Source organism: Xyrauchen texanus, chromosome 41 (assembly GCF_025860055.1).
Source record: "Xyrauchen texanus isolate HMW12.3.18 chromosome 41, RBS_HiC_50CHRs, whole genome shotgun sequence".
Taxonomy (NCBI): Eukaryota; Metazoa; Chordata; class Actinopteri; order Cypriniformes; family Catostomidae; genus Xyrauchen; species Xyrauchen texanus.
This window is the reverse complement of record NC_068316.1, coordinates 6,497,632-6,514,787: the sequence shown is the minus strand read 5'-3', so window position 1 is coordinate 6,514,787 and position 17,156 is coordinate 6,497,632. Positions and strand designations below refer to the sequence as shown.

Here is a 17,156-nt window from a genome sequence, read left to right as displayed (position 1 = left end):
ACCAGTTCTTATAGCATCATTATGCAGTGAAATTAAAAAGGCATCTGCACAATTTTCAAAATCACAAATTATATGTAAATACATTGCCCATGTGTTATCATGTTTATGCTGTCATTGACTGGCTCCTGTGTTCTGAATATGTAAGAGCCTGGTCATTAAAACAGTTGTGTCTATTTCTAATCTAAATAATATATATCACATATCGGGATACATTTATAACTAAATTGGTGCTAGAGGAATATGTTCCACCAGTTTCAATTCAAACAGAGCAACACTGCAGTCCAAGTATGTTCATGTGCAGAATAGAGAAACTCATAAAATATACTTGAATTCATCGATAATTCACTCAGACACAGTTTGGTTATATTTTCAAACATTATTGCACTAAGAGGCTTAAAGGTACAGCACATAAATGCATAAACACAAGCCTTTATACTATCTACAAAAACTGTCAAATGCCAATGCTTTGATATGCCTGTGATTACACTATTCATTTGACCCCCCCCCTCCCCCTCCAAGCACTATTTCAACATCCACTTGCTTCATAACTGCATTACATTGTGCCAATTTGACCATTGAACATTTCAGAATAAAGATTTTGAATAGATATAAACGGTGTTGGATAGGGATGTACTTTAAGTTAACAATCTAATGTAAACCTGTATTTAGTGGATGCCATTGGACTAATAACAAGGTCTAACTTTAATTAGTTTAACATGTGAAAAAATACAGTACATACATAGAATGTACCCTGGCATGTATTCCATGAACTACACAAGTTAAACATTTTAAACTAAATTTAAACATTTCTACTTTCGTTGAAACTGTGTGCGCAACCAAGTCCAAAATAACTTCCACTGAGTTCTTCAATGAACATTCAGACATACAGATTCATGTATCCAAAATACAGTATATTCACATCAAATCTAACAGTGTAGTACATTAACTGTTTTCATTCACTTTTCAAATAAAAAAAAATTCTGTTTAGAATCAAAATGGTCATGCACAAATCCTCAGCAATATTCCATGTACAAGATTTACAGTATGTCATGCGAAAAGTTCATTATCAATATATGGGCGAGATAATTAACAGCATCATTATTACTAAACTATTGCAACACAAGGCAACTAGAATGATGCTTCGTCTCTTAACATCTGTATATGTATTACAAGTGGTTAATATTAATAAAATGATATTTTAATAAATCATTAAGCTTGTTTTACAAAAAAATGCAAAGTGTTAAGAGAAAATATAAATTTGAACTGTGCATATCAATGGCACATTTAAGTTCTTTTACAGACAAAAACGCAGATAAAACATGAACATTTGGTTCAAAACGCTAACAACGGTTTTTCGTACTACATTCAACAAAGTATTTCAACTTGATTGTCAAACTCAAGTGAGACTGTAGTGCTACTTTATCGATAAAGGAGTTTAAACTGCCTTTTCTCCAAAACAAAGGAAGCTTGAAAGAATCTTTATGCTGAGAAGATGTAACCAAAGCAAGACATTCAAAGGAAAGACTAGGATCGTGGGGGACTGGTGGCACTGTTGTCACTGTCGTTATCATCATCGTCAGACTGTTGCTCTGGCGGTATAGCGCGGGTATGACTGGCTCGTACGCTGGTAAGATGAGCACAGGCGGAGATCAGGTTGGCAATGCCAGATAGAGTTACACCTGTGCCATCCAGATTCACTTGACTTAACTGCATACGACACAGGAACTTTAGACCTAATAAAAACACATAATGTTAGAGAAAAGCATCTTTTATAGAGGCCTACTGAAAAATGTTGGTTTACGGTGGATATTGCATTTTGAGTCAGTAATGGTACCGTGATCTGTGATTCTGGTTTTGCTGAGGTTGAGTTTAAGCAGCTGTGGACAGTGAACTAAACCCCGTCGGATCACTGTGTCGCCCACTTGTGTACTAGCCAAGCCAATCACCTAGAATACAACCACACAAGTTATAGAGTTTAAACACTGAAGGCAACCATAATCATATTTTGGCATAAATGCTTAATAAACAAGAGGTGAATTCACTTTTGCATCCAGGTACGGCATCTTATTTACACTGGGCACATCCGTTGACGCGACATGATGCCACGGCTTGAGGCTGTCTACACCGTGCGCTTCAACACAAACTTTCTAAACAGTTTATTTTTGTTGTTTGCAGTAGTAGGGCTACTGGGGATATGTTTACTCTCGGCGCCACAACGGACACTTCCGTGTTAGACAGCATCATTGATTATAATGAGTTATAGATCAATTCCGATTCATAAGCTATCGATTCTGATTCATATTGGTATATTTCAGTTAAAATGTCAATTTTGCTAACATATGAAAGCTCTCTCAGCTATTGCTGTTAATAATACAGCAGACCTTTTAACTAGGTTCATTATGAAAATATTAATTTTACAAATTTTATTATTAATTTTCCCACTAGATATATTACAGAAATATAAATTTTACCTTATTGTTATTTTCCATAATTTGTCACATTTTAGCCATTTAAAAATTTACAAATCAATCAATAAATATGTTTTGAAATTGCATATATCATATATATATATATATATACACTGTTACATGTTTATTATTTGCATGTATAATTTGTACTATTTACAAGTATTTACGTTAGGGCTGCCAATAGATTACAATTTGTAATCGAATTAATAACATGGTATGCCGATTCATTAATCATATTAATCAGATAAATAAATATTTGCTGAGAAAGCCCCTCATAACAATAATTCAATATATGAATTAATTATTATAAATAAAATATATGTATACATTAAAAAAAAATTATACAGAAAATTAAATGCATTACATAATTTAGGCACAAGTTTAAAAACAATACAAAATGTGGCTTTAGAATGCAATATATTATTTATTTCCATATTATTGAGCATAACCCTATCATTACGGTTCACAACAATCCATTTTGTAATTGAAATTGTTAAACAGTCTGAGATTTATTATTAGGGCATCAGTCGGTTGTGCAGCGATGTCATAAACGTACCGTTTTTAGGTTGTTGTGTCAAGATAAACAAAGTTTGAAACTTTGAAAAACGTGTTTTGCACTCCATCAAGCTGTGTTTGAATGCAAGAACGTGTTCTCATCTTGTGTTGTCTGCTCTCGGTAAGTGTGGTTTGTTCTATCGGTTTAAGCAGCGCATTGCCTATTCAGCGATTTTCTATTACTGCCCCCTGGAGAAAACAGGTGGTACTACATGCTTGAATTGCTTATGTGGAAGGAATAATCCTTATTACCAATCTGGGGAATTGATAGTATTTTTAACACGTTATTGTTTATATAATTAATCACACTGAATTAATGTGTTAAATCGACAGCCCTGATTTACATTGATGTGCAGAACAAGTGCTAAAAGAGTACTGTCTCTTTAAGAATCGTGGCAGATAAAATTTTGTTTAAAAGAGATATTTGCATACAATTTCTACTGATTTTTTAGGATATAATAGAAATATAATTTGGAATGAAACAATTTGGAACATGTATATCAGAATAATCATTAAACGTTTTTAGACCCCAATGCATATTAATTCAACACTCCTAAATATTAAGATAATATTAATACCTGCAGATGTGGTAAATGTGTGACAAGGGCAGCAACCCCCCTGCTTGTGACGGCAGTACGGTCGAGACACAGCTCCTGAAGTTCTTTCAGACGGACCAATCCCTGCAGCCCAGTATCACTCACCTGAGTGTTGCTAAGAGACAGCTTCTTCAACCTATCAGAAAACAGGGAAAAGGACTGAATTGCTTTCTGTAGTGTAATAGAAAAAGGTTCAATTATAAAGTAGGTTTGTGAAGTTGAATGTTAATTATAAAGGGTAAATCTGCCTCAAGGTTCGACGTGTTGTGCATCCTGAGATGCTATTCTGATCACTACAATTGCAGAGTGGTTATCTGAGTTACTGTAGCCTTTCTGTCAGCTTGAACCCTTCTGTCCATTCTCCATTAACCTCGCTCATCAAAAAGGTGTTTTTGTCCACAGAAATGCCACTCAATGGATATTGAAGGGACTGTTGTGTGTGAAATCCCAGGAGATCAGCAGTTACAGAAATACTCAAAACAGCCTGTCTGGCACCAACAATCATGCCACGGTCTAAATCACTGAGATCAAATTACTTTCCATTCTAATGGCTGATGTGAACATTAACTGAAGCTCCTGACCCATATCTGCATGATTTTATACATTACACTGCTGCCACATAATTGGCTGATTAGATGATCACAAGGATAAGTAGATGTACAGGTGTACCTAATAAAGTAGCCGGTAAGCGTATATGTTATCAACTATTGAAGAAATATTTTTAAATATCATCACAAAGGGCAGGATCTCAGTTTTCTAATGACAATAGATTGAGCTTCTAGTCCACTCAGGGGCCGGTGCATGAAATGAAAATTAGACTTAATGTCTATGAACGAGTACATCTGTGAGCCACCTACATTTCAGATCGGCATTTTGAGATGTAAGGTGAAAGAGGAAAATAACTGTTTGTTTTTTTTCATAAGATAGTGAACACATTCAATACTATTTATGAATAATTGGAGACTTTTCTATTTCATTGGGGGTGAAAAATTGCAGGCAGCAGCCCAAAAATGCACCAGAAGAGGTTAAATCTCTACCTGGTCATGCTGGCAAGCTGTGAAATGCCATGGTCAGTAAGCTGGGTGTAATCGGTCAGATCGAGCTCTAACAGCAAAGATTGTCTGCAGAGAAACGTGAGTCCACTGTCTGTAACAGAGTGTCTGCCAGGGAGTGTCAACTGGGTGAGCCTCAGGCCTGCAAAAGATATCAAACAATGTAGAAAGTGCTGCTAATTTGCTGATACAGCAGCCAAGAGAACCTTTTGTAAACTGAAAACCCAACCACACCAGTTCAATTCCTTTCTTAGTTCAACCAAAAATGAAAAACATTCTGTCCTCATTTACTAACCCTCAGGTCAATCCAAACTTGTATGACTTTACAAGTATTTCAACACTGAAAGTTTTGCAGAAGTGTAAAAAAGGATTAGGAGGAAGGTTTAAAGTGAATAATTTACACTTTATGTCTGTAGCTTCCATGTTTTAGATTTGGAATATAGTGCACAAGTCATATTAAATACATTTATGGTGCTTTTAAGTCCTTTTCGGAGCTTGACTTTCATATGCTTTCATTGCATAGACTAGAGCAGTGTGAACACTCTCTCAAAAATCTTTTGTTCTACTCAGAATAGAAAGTCATAAAAGTTTAGAAAAGGCAGGAGGGGAGTAAAAGCTGATAGCCACACAAATCCACATACTTCTAGCTCTCGATTTGTGTTCACCTGATATGATCTCTAGCGTTTGATTTCCATCAGTGACTGGTATCCCAGCCAGACTGAGAGCTGATAGGCTGGGGTGGGTTGCTAGGCACTGGAGAGAATTTTCCTGCACACCTGTGCCGTCCAGGTGAAGCGTCTGCAGGTTTCGGAGCTCTGCGAGTGCAGACACATCACTCACCTGAAGGCAAAAAATACACAAGCTAAATGCACCGTATTGGGATGCAAATAGAATGGAGAAAACGTATAGTGTATTCAATTTAAATGCCACATTGATGCAGCCTAAAACAAATCTTAAAAACAAGTTCTGACCGCCCCACCACTACGAGATTGTAAAAGCGGACACAGTCATGTGAAGGCATTTATGATCAGGGGGTGCTGTTTTTGAGGGGGGCATTTGGGTGGCGTAGACATACTGACAATTTCTGGGTTTACATTTATGTGTTTTCATGCTACATTTGGGATATCGCCTATTGACACTCTGATGTGTGTATTACCTTGGTGTGTTTGATGCTAAGCATTCGTAGCTGCGGTACACATGTGGTAAGCGCAGCCAATGTGGTCTCAGTGATGGCTGTTTGATTCAGACTTAGCTGGCAGAGCACAGAGGAACCCGATTGCAGATACATCAGAAGACCTGCGTCGCTTACTTTAGTCTGGTCCAGAGCCAGGAAAGTGAGACAGCGGAGTCCTGAGAGAAGACAGAAAGAAATGAATCGTTTGTCCCATGATAATCATTTGGATGTGATATCTGTCATTAGGTCTCACCTGCGATATGCTGTAGGCAGCTGTCTGTTAGCTTGCTACAGGAGGACAGGTTGAGATGCTGCAGTTTTGAGAGGTTGGACAATACGCTAAGACCAGCATCTGAGAGAGAGAGAGAGAGAGAGAGAGAGAGAGAGAGATGACTAATCAGAGATAAATTCTTGCAAAAGGCATGTTTACAGAGACATTTCAAAGCCTGGCCAAAGCAAAGTGGGTGCGTTTACTCTCGTGATTAACCGAACGTGAAGCGCTGCCATTCAGCTCATGAAAACATGCTGCGTGATCATGAGGAAGGATTACATCAAGATGTAGATTGGAATGTAGGTGTGGAATTTATATAAATATAATAGTCTACTCTCTCGCCGTTGCTGGTGTGCCAGAATATTTAAATTGTCCACAGAATTATAATTTCCAGTGTCCTGAGTTAAAAATAATATCACCTCAGTGAATTATTTAGCAAATAAAGAATTCTTCAGCTTAAATTTCAGTATAAATATAAATGGAGTACATTTTAAAATGCATCTGTACATTTTGCCTCTCTATATTACCGTCTCGATTAAGTCATTTACAGTGCATCATGGGAGCGTACGGTCGTTCGTTGGACGCAGTTCTCTGATTGGTGGATCTTTCTCTGCTGTACCATGGGTAATGAAGTTGTTTATCATGAATTCCACTATCAAACATGATTATTAAACAATGACGTTGAGATAACGCAGATGGATGGATTCAATGGAAGCATATTCCATTGATGCACAACCTCAGAGCTCACGGTAGGTCTGTCTTTAAAGGTTTACAAGTTATCGTTGAAAATCAAATTGCCTTTGGGATAAATGGATGGGATTTTTACATCCGGAATCAAACAGTTGCACTCTGTTGAATGTAAAGACCCGTAAACTGACACCTACCTGTAGCAAAATTGTGCACCAATGCATTATGCTAATTTAGGCTAAGTTTGTAAGCTACACTAAGTAGAAGGGTCCTGAAATTGATCACACTCTGTGTTTCATGCTATAGATTTAAAAGAACCGGCTCATAAGAGTCATTCGTTCTGGAACCGAACTAAACTGGTGGCGCTGTAGATGCAAAAGAATCTGCTCAGAGTAAGTCATTCAGTAATCAGATTGTGCTGTGTTTCACACTGTAGATTCAGTAGAGGCAGCGTTGGCACTTAATAGTGCAGCAGGAAACACTGTGTTTTATTATGGTGTTCCATCCGCATCGGTGGAAAAATTCACATTCAAGAACCATTAATGGAACCTAAAGACATGAAAATCTTTGGTATTTAAATAAATAAATGGAACCGGTTCTTGGATTCTAACCCCAATCTTATTGTAAAATGTAACCAGAATAACAATATACATTTCAATACATTCCTCAGACAAAGATATCATATGGCTTCAGAAGACTTGGAATATAGCGCACCAGTCGTATGGACTGCTTTATAATTTTATTAGTTGCTGACATTTTTGAAAATTAACAGATCCAGTACCCATACACTTTTTTTTTTTTGTATGGAAAAGGGTAGCGTCAACATTCCTCACATCTCTTTTTGTATTACACAGAAGAAAGTCGAAATACAGGTTTGGAATGATATAAAGATTAGTAAATTATGACAGATTTTCATTTTTGTGTGAACTATTTGAGTCTCTATGCCAAGCAATTCTCAACAGTGCAAGATGAACACACAATCTCACACACCTGTGATAAGTGGGGAGTTGAAAAAGCTGAGATGCTTGAGGCAGGAAAACGCCCTCAGTTGCCGTAGCAGCTCATTGGTGGTGTACGGGTAGCAGTTTAGGACAAACTTCTGCAGCGGGCAGCCGAAGAAAAGCTCCAGGGTACGTGGTCGAAGGAGACGTTCACGTGCCATGTGAGCCAACAAGAGCTCAGCCAACTCTGGGGTCAAACACGCTAGACTACTACTGTACTGCATGCTGGGAGCTGAGAGAGGCACACTCATGATTAATGGCTTTTCTTGAAGGAATATTCTGGGTTCAAAACAGGTTTGTATTGAACCTGGAAGCACTTATGTAATTTGGTAAACACGGTTTAGTCTTTTTCTGACCTGTCATGAGGGTAACGGTGGTCCTGGTCGCCATGGAGCAGAGAGAGGGCACGCGGGGGGTCTTGAAAGCTTTTTTGGGGGGTGAGGGCTGTCCGTGTGTCCCCTGCTGTTCGTCATTATGGGCTGCTCTCTGTAAACGCTGCACTGCTGCTTGACCCGCAGCCCCTCGTAATGCACGCCCCACCTCAGGGTCTGCCGCTAGATCATTAGGCTCTGCCTCCCTTCAGCACACAACCAATAATAGTCACAAAAACACGTCACATTCAAAGCACATAAACTAGTCGTGCATAATGAGCCTTGCAAGCAAATTCACTCAATAGTTGTGCCACTAAGTTTGCTTCAAACTAAGAAAAATGCAACAAAAGACAATTTATTCTAGATCAGTACACCGTTTAACATATTGTGACTGCATATAGCATCTGGTTAAGTTGGACTGCTAAAAGGATGCAGGGTTAATGTAGCATGTGGCTGCAATGTCAGTTAGTCATAATCAAAATTCAAAGTGATGCAAAAAGTATACCAATTGAAAGTACAATGAATTACACATTAAAGAAAACTCCATAAAATCTCCATGAATTTTGGATGGGACAAATAGGGCCATATGATTTCCACGATGCAAAACACGCTGCCAGAATCTTGGAATCCAGTCATAAAAATGAAATTAATAATACAACAAAGAGTTTGACATATTTGGGAAAATATTTATATATGAATGCGCAATTAATAAATTAAAATCATACGTTGTAGTGTGGTTATTAAACCGCAAAACATACAGTATATTCTGCGTGTGTTGCACACTTCAAAATAAATGTGAAGCCGATCATATACTGAAAGTAGTGTAAGTAGATTACAGAGAAGCGCTGCTCATTCACTATGAAGTACGCAGCACATGCAGACTATATATTTAATCAATTAAAATCGCAGCCTTTTGCAGTTTTATAATCAAACAAGGCCATAGAGTAAACTACTTATTCACAGGTGAGAAACTAGTCAAATAAACAAACCGAAAGGTCTTCACTCAGTTTTCCGCAAAAATAAAAGCTTTATTTAAATGGACAAATGAAAATTACATTTACTACTGTATAGTAAAATGTAATCTTCATGTTATACTAAATTTAATCATCATATTAAGCAATATCTCACAAGCAAGAGTGCAGTTGTACTGAATTTCTGCTTTTATCAATGTTTTCATTTATACTGTGATATTCTGTTGTACAGCACTTTATATGATACAAATAAAATAACCCCAGCATTGTTTTTTTGGATTGTGCAGTGAGTATCTGTAAATAAGCACATTGATATTTGATTAAACACATGCAATGTTATGTTGAAATTCATAGTTCTTTTTTCATTTAAATAAAGTTTTATGAATTTATTTGATTAGATTCCCTTTTAATGCTAAAATTAAATTAAACTTCAAAACATGAAAGTCAGAAACAAAAAAATCTAATGGCAAACACAGAATTAAGGACAAAAATAAAAAGAATGGACAAAATAATACAGATTTCATAAGGCCCAATCCACATCAAAATATGTTCTTGTCCCCTTTTAAAAATTGCCTTGAAATAGCCTTTAGTTTACATCACATCTATGAACCATGTTCCTTGCTATTACAGACTCTTATAAAAGAGCATTTGACCGTAAGTGCAAGATGAGTCATCAACTTTTAGAAGTACAGTACACAAGCATTAGATGGCCCCAAAGCTAACAGACATGGACTAAATGCCACAAAAGACACATTTGTATTGCATACACTTGCACTGGAGTCTTTGATAGACTTGTCTTACCGGAGTCTATTGCCTTGTTCTGGCCAGTGGTGTCTCAGCTCCAGTCCACCTCTCGCCCTGTCCAGGAAGAGGGGCAACTGAGGCAGACCTGCCAAAGCAAGACAAAGAACAAGTTATCTTTACTATGCTATACAGTTTAGATGAAGTATTTTAAATGTCACATATTTATTTTTACTGAGCACATTACAACCCCACCCCCCCACCTCTCACACACACACACTTTAAACCATGTATTGACTTTGCAGTCTTGCACCTACAAAAAGCAAATTCTAGCGGATTATATAGTATAGAGATGAGCATGACTAGAAACATTTTATTGACTATAGGAAGATCCACAACTTTTCCATGACATTTTAAGATTTTATGAATTTCTCTTTGGTAATTCCAGGTGGGGGACGTGTCCTAGACGGAAAGCTTATGCAAAAAGATATATTTTAGATATAAAACGCAACAGAACAATGAAGATGATTTACTTCTACAATCCAAAAGCACATCAAGTAAATTATATGTCTTGCTAACAGCAAATTAAGCATGCATTCAATTACACAGCCTCAATATGAAAACAGTTGCCCTGGAAAGAACGGAGGATAATTACCATATATTACCATGTTTACAGGACGCAGTGGAAAATCAATGCAGCTGCTGGGAGTCTCTTGCAAACAAATTCACAGCATCTTAAAATGAAGTCCAAAGCACTTCTTCAGTCAATCAGATATCTTCTGCGGCAGCGTATAAAATCTTCAGACTTCAATTTCCAATGAGAGAGTCGATATGGTTCAGGATATGGAGCTCTAACGCTTGTAATTGCTGGTTTTGTCATTTAAATGTGGTGAAAGGGTTTTAATTTATAAACCGGGTTTTAACTAGGACAACCGAGGGCATTCACCTCTTTCCCAATCTGCCCGAGTTCCCTGGGTTTCTCAAACTTTGGTCATTCACTAAAGATCCATGCTTTGTCCTATGTGGGACTACCAAGCAAAGATCTGCGACTGACTTGAGTATAGAAATGGTAAATCTGCAAAGGCAGCAATACTGATATTTCTGAAATCAATAACCCAATGTTTCATGATAGCATGTCTCTGTGACTCCAACAAAGGCAATGTGAATTAAAAATCCTATGTTTATTTTTAGTTTCAATGTTGGTGTAGTTTTGCCTCCAAGTTTTGCAGTAAGCCATGTTTGTACTTTCCTATTAACCATGATTGCTTTGTGCAAGAGCAGACAAACCTACAGTTCTTTGGATGTTTTTAAGGATTAGCTGGATGATATTACCCAGAGTGGCAGAGTGTCCACTAATTACCTGTATATAACAGCGGTCTGCTTTTTTGAGTCTCAAAGCTGATAACCCCATTCAAGATTATATTTATTTTGAAAATGTAAAAATCTGGTAAAAATTAAAATGGTATATACCGTTGAAATCATAAGGAGGTAAAACTTCTTCTGGTTGCTCTTCATTTTCCAAACGTTCTTCATCTTCAGCATCATTTGGCACCAGTTTCTGGCCTCGTCCTATCAGGAAAAAAAGTGTCCAATTACAAAAGATTGCTTGAATTTTCAAATGACAAGAATATTTGTGCAAGGCAGAGGTTCTGTGGTTTTGCTTCAGGGTTTTAAATTGTCAATGCTGGCAATCTTTAGAGCATTTGAAGGCAAAACCGTGAAGCTTGTTATTTTATAAAAGCACTTACACATTTATTCCTCTGTTAAAAATAGTGTTTTATTCAAGCTGTAAAGATTAAATATATTTTAAAATATTTTTAGGGCCGTTTTAGGGTTTACATCATCTTGGCAACAAAGTTTATATAACTTTACACAAAAAAGGGAAGGTTTGGGATTTTATCACACTACAATTATAACACATAGTGTTTACGTGAGTATTTTAACTTTTAAGGATTGCCCCCATTGACTTCCATTGTAAGTGCCACACTGTAACCCAGATTTGTGCTTATTTTAAAGAAAAGGCGAGACGAGCGAGTCGAAATAATTTTGGTGGTAATGCCACAAATGATGAAAAACATTATGCCACAAATGATGTTGATTGAATTTATCTTGTGTTGAACCTGGAATATTCCTTTAAAAATGGATAAGCCTATATATGCCGCTATCCAAAATGCACAACTATATGGTTAGTTATTTGTCATTTAGCATCGTTTTATCCCCTGCAGTCCTTAACCCAATCAGAAGAGGCCTGTGGAAACTACTGGTCTAGGCACTATATGACCCGCATTTCTTACCCCAGAAGTGAGAAGGTCCTGAGAGTGGAGGCTCGACCCCAGGAATCCCAGCGTACCCCACTGCTTCCTCCCACAGCTGATTGGGCAGGGGTGGAGGTAAAACCATTTCCTCTAAAGCTCTGCCTTCTTCTTGGGGCAGCTCAATGGGTGGTGCCACCGGCTCCTCCTGCAACTCCGATTCTGGCTGTCCTACAACAGCCAATTGAGAAGCTGGACTTGGCGGGTCCTGAGGTGTTTCGGGGGGTGTGGTCTGTATGCAAAGTGCAGCGTTGGGGGTCAGTCCCAGGGACCGGAGGGAGCAGGCCAGCTCTGCATCTCCGAAGCGTTTGCGTGGAAATCCTTGCAGAAGGGAGAAGGCGGGAAGCATAGGGTGGCGACTGACAATGTATTCAACAACGTGGCTTAGTGGAGTGTCTGCAGGGAAACGTTCACGCATAGATTCCCCAGAAGGGAGACGAATCTACAACACCAGACACAAACAAATCAAAAAGGTTAGACCTTAAAACAAATAACTGTACATTTTAGTTATGTAACTGGCAGCAGTAGTTGTTCGAAAATACCAAAGTAAAGAGTTAGTTTTCGGTGATCACTGGAAACAGATTTATATATATATAATTTTGACTGAGTGGCAAATGAATAATGCAGACGGATTTTGAAATTACTCATAAATCAGACATTCCTATGGCTTGTCAGCAAACTGCACTACCCAAGGCATCTAGCGGAATATTTTTTATAGTATTAATTTCCATGACCTTTCCAGGCCTGCAAGTCATAATTTTAGAATTCCCTGATACTTTCAAGGTTTCTACGACTGTTAGAACCCTTAACCTTTGATTTGTTACCATGAGGATGCAGTGGTTGTCCATGCTTGTCTCCACACGTCCACCAAGTCTCTGTCCAAGTCCACTGGATGGAGAGGTCTCTGCGGTGGCTTCGGATTGGGCCTTTTCCTGCTGACTACGCCGGTCCTCTGCTATTCTCTTCAATACCAACTCACGCTCCTGATTAAAAGGACAAACCATTGAAGAGACAGTTCACTCCAAAAAAAATATTTTCATCATGTCATCATTTACTCACACATGTTGTTCCAATCCATAAAAATATATTTCTTATATATAAACAAGAGGCCAAGTTTTTTTTCCCCACACAATTTAACAGGATAGTAAATGACGTACATAAGTGCTAAAAAATTTATTCACTTTTATTTAACATTATATTTACAAAATTTCACACAAAATAAACCTTAAAAAAAAAATGTACATTTTTTATCGGTCAACCACTAGTTTTTATTTCCTTCAGAAAAGCTATTCTTCACCTTCATATTCACCTTTAGTGTCCAGCAGAATTAGCATTTTTTGGTGTCAGTTATCATTTGTTGAACCACATTGTGCATGAAACTTATCAACGACATACCTGTTTCTTCTGTCTCCTTTCTTGCTGTGCCTCCTGGGCTACTCGCTGCCTCTGCTGCTCACGGAAGTTACTCTTGTCCTGTTTGATCCGTGTTTCCAGGGGTGGATGTTCTTTTCCTGTGGGAGTGTTGACGGAGGGGGGTCCCAAGACCAAAGAAGGACCTTCAAACAGTAAAAACAGACTTCCTCTGCATTTCAAAACATTTCAGAATCAATTATTAGCATAAGTGAACTACTTATAATCTACTACATACTATTGCATCAAGCAACATGACTTCTGAGTCACATGTGAGGTTATTTGTAATCGCATTTTCTGCAGAAGTTTGACCCTCTTGTAAAACAAGTGTACTAATGTTATCCAAAAACAATGAATAAATGAACAAACTGTTTTTAGTTTTTTTTACCTGTTGCTTCAGACTGTGAGTTACTGGAGCACAGAGCATCTTTTGGGGGGTTGAATGCAGAGAATGCCGTCTCTGGCGGCTGTGAAGACTGCTTGACCAGTTTATGACGTGGACTCCCACCCTGTAAAAGCCTTCAGAGCAATGTGCAAATAAATATAAGAAAGTGTTTTGCCTGATTATTATAAACCACAATGCAATATCAAAACATTACCATTATACAGGCACTGAATTCAACTACACCAGTGAGTATGTAGCCTACGAACTAAAGGGCAACCAGTGACTAAGCCCATTGTTTGCTGTTCGAAATGGATTAAATAGCAATACTGACTTGAAACAGATGGTTCAAGTTAAAATGTCAATTTGTAAATATCTGAAAACCCAATAGCATGATGTCAAAGTTGGCACACCAAAAAAAAATTCTAACAGAATGCTCTTGCATTGTTGATTTTTTATGCATTTATACAATGCAGGGTATACAGTAACATAGACTGCGTGCCTTCAATCAAATTGATATAACCTTATTCACAACAGCAAAATGTGATCCAGTTATTCAAAGCAAAAATGTGCATGTGACATCTTAAATAATATTTACCATTCAGCTGCATCTGGTACAGAGAAGAAACCTGCTTGCATCGCCGCCTGAATCTGATCTTCACTGAAGCCCATCTCCGTAAGAGTTCTCATGAACCCCCCAATAGTCTAAAACAATAAGAATATAATGATATAAAGTAATAATAACAACAACAATACAGTACAGTGCAAAGAATATACAATCACTTTCATTAATCTCAATAATAAACATGACAACAATACAGTAATATCACGCAGATGATGTAAAGTTAATATACTTTTAGATTATATATTTTAAATGCACATAATTAAATTGTAAAAAAAAATAAATGGAAAGTAACAGTTGATGTTATCACATGGGACATTATTACCGAGTTTCTATACTAACAGTTTTTTTTACCCATTTTAATCTAAAATGACAAACGTTTAATTTCCTACACTACTTTGAGCAACAAGATCATGCTTCAGTTCCCATGCACATGACTTAATGCTTATTTTTATTCAAACTTATACATTTCTGATCATCTTAAATACATGTCCAGTGTGAATAGGCCAAGTCATATCCCTTTAAAAAAAAAATTTTTTTTTTTAAAAACAGCTTAAACCACTCTACACACAAAAAGTGTTAATTAGGCACCTAGTTTTGTCACTAATCTATATACGCGTGACAAAATCTATCTTAAATCGGTAATGTTTAATATGGATGTCCCAAGAGGCTTTCCTGATGTCTAGGCCTACTTCACGTTTCCATGTAATCTTAAACTTTTACAGTAACAATGACGTATAACTTAAATCTTTAAGAAGCACAAACTAAAGCATTTGAATGCTGCTGGTCAATAGAAACTTAATACACTTGTCATAGTTTATCATGTTTTATCCAAGTACGACAAGCCAATATAGCAATGCATTAACCTTTACAATAGCTAAATAAGCAATTCTGTATAATTACAAGGTTCGCTTACCGATGTGGAGTCCATAATTGTAATAAGTAATCTCCAAAATGCTCAATATCTGGATTTGTTGGCAGAAGCTGTTTATTTATCGTCCGCATAGAATGGTGAACGTGCCTAGCTGCTACGTCACAAGTTCCGTACTTGACAATGCGCTCGATGCTGATTGGATGACTGACATTTGGGAACGCCCTTTAAGGACAGCCCCCGCAGATCATTCAAGCTGTCTATCACAGCTCGTCTAAGTGGAATTAAAGGGGACGTCGCCTCTTCGTCCCAAGAGATGTTAACGAATAACACCTTAATCGTTAATTATTTTCACACGGTTAGATAACGAAATGCAACGGTCGTTTCTCTTGAAAAACAGTTACTCACAATTTTGCGGTTGGTTTATTTTATTTTATTTGTGGCATGCAGTAAATATTTTTTTCCAGCAGATGTCATCGGTCATGCTAACGTGAATGCTTGATTCATTTTAGCGACTCGGCTCATTTGGACAGTTCCTTTAAATGAACCGGTTTTTTCTTTGTGCTGCATTTATAAATGCGTCAAATATTTGGTATTGTTTCATTAATAGGCTATAGATTTTAATAATGTTGATGATATTTTGAAGTTGACGAATGAAAATGTGAGGGATAGAAGTAGAGTTTGTTCAATGAATTGGGGTGTAGTGTTGTGTTTTGTTATTGTTAGCCGTTAGGTTGATGAAACATTAAAAACATATTTACAATAATTCCAATAATTTAAAAATTTCAGTAGACAAAAGACTCCTGTTGTCAAATTAAATATCCCTCTTAACCTCATAATTTAATTAAATATGGTGTCAACCTTGACTAGGGTCAATACATTGTTAACAACATAATTTACAATCTTGTTAAAAATTTCACAAATATCAATTATCAATATATTATTAATAATTATTTACAATTTTAATTATATGTAATCACTGTTTACTCTGAGTCACCTCTTCACTGTTTGCGAATTGGTTCGACTGAATCATCTAAAAGAATCAGAACAAATGAACGACTCGTTCGCGAATCGGATATCCTATTGAAAGTGTGTTCCGCGTAGATAGGATCACATCCAGTTGCATTGTCAGTTGTGTCATCTTAGTTTACCCGGCATTCATTTATTTTACATGCAGTCTTTGTAATAGTAAAATGTTCACTGTTTACACCTTTTCACTTATATCTCTTTAATAATTTACCAAATATACGGTTGCAACTCTATAATATAAGGTTGGCTTTTGGAAACCCAAAAGGGTGGGGTTCGGTTGCATTATTTTGACACGCGTATCTTTGCTTTTACGTGTGCAAGCATGTGCACATTGTAAAAAATGCATGTTGGGTGGGGTTTTTTAAAACGGGAAGGAGTTCCCCAACATCAAATATATATGACACGCACGCGCGCTCGTCAGATTTGGCTCATCGTCTAAAATGAGGGAACATCAGTGAGGTAGGTCACATTTCCTGTGTTTTGTAGACACAGAGTCTGCTGACTGCTAGTCTGCGTTGACCGTTAAGCTTTCGCTAGTTTACAGGTGAATTAACTTTATACATGTCCCTTTTAAATGAACGGGGGCCGAGAAAACGGTGGGCTGGAATGATGACTTGGTCTGCATTCTTCTTGTTTACTTTGT

The 17,156-nt window shown here is 37.2% G+C and overlaps 2 protein-coding genes across 2 annotated transcripts in view; one reads left to right on the top strand and one right to left on the bottom strand.

Annotated features, from left to right (window-relative positions):
- Positions 1–360: 360 nt before the first annotated feature.
- Positions 361–15,659, bottom strand: si:ch73-173p19.1 (uncharacterized). The gene is made up of 17 exons (XM_052113696.1): positions 15,530–15,659; positions 14,590–14,696; positions 13,998–14,128; positions 13,595–13,755; positions 13,024–13,182; positions 12,182–12,641; positions 11,358–11,456; positions 9,948–10,035; positions 8,161–8,381; positions 7,794–8,036; positions 6,099–6,197; positions 5,828–6,021; positions 5,337–5,511; positions 4,657–4,813; positions 3,602–3,755; positions 1,835–1,946; positions 361–1,733 (listed from the first exon to the last, which is right to left on the bottom strand). The coding sequence occupies exons 1-17, from the start codon at positions 15,542–15,544 to the stop codon at positions 1,525–1,527; spliced, it is 2,784 nt and encodes a 927-aa protein (XP_051969656.1). The 5' UTR covers positions 15,545–15,659; the 3' UTR covers positions 361–1,524.
- Positions 15,660–16,885: 1,226 nt separating this feature from the next.
- Positions 16,886–17,156, top strand: part of slc4a2b (solute carrier family 4 member 2b) — a 64,264-nt gene continuing 63,993 nt past the window's right edge. Inside the window, exon 1 of the mRNA XM_052113694.1 lies at positions 16,886–16,972. The gene's annotated coding sequence lies outside the window, so the exon portion shown is untranslated. The remainder of the gene's footprint in view (positions 16,973–17,156) is intronic.

Bases quoted from the DNA above. Each gene is read 5' to 3' on its own strand.
- si:ch73-173p19.1 (XM_052113696.1), bottom strand. The intron at 14,129-14,589 runs GTAAATATTATT...ATTGCTCTGAAG, and splicing joins GTACCAGATGCAGCTGAATG to GCTTTTACAGGGTGGGAGTC. The intron at 4,814-5,336 runs GTGAACACAAAT...TATCTTTTGCAG, and splicing joins AACGCTAGAGATCATATCAG to GCCTGAGGCTCACCCAGTTG.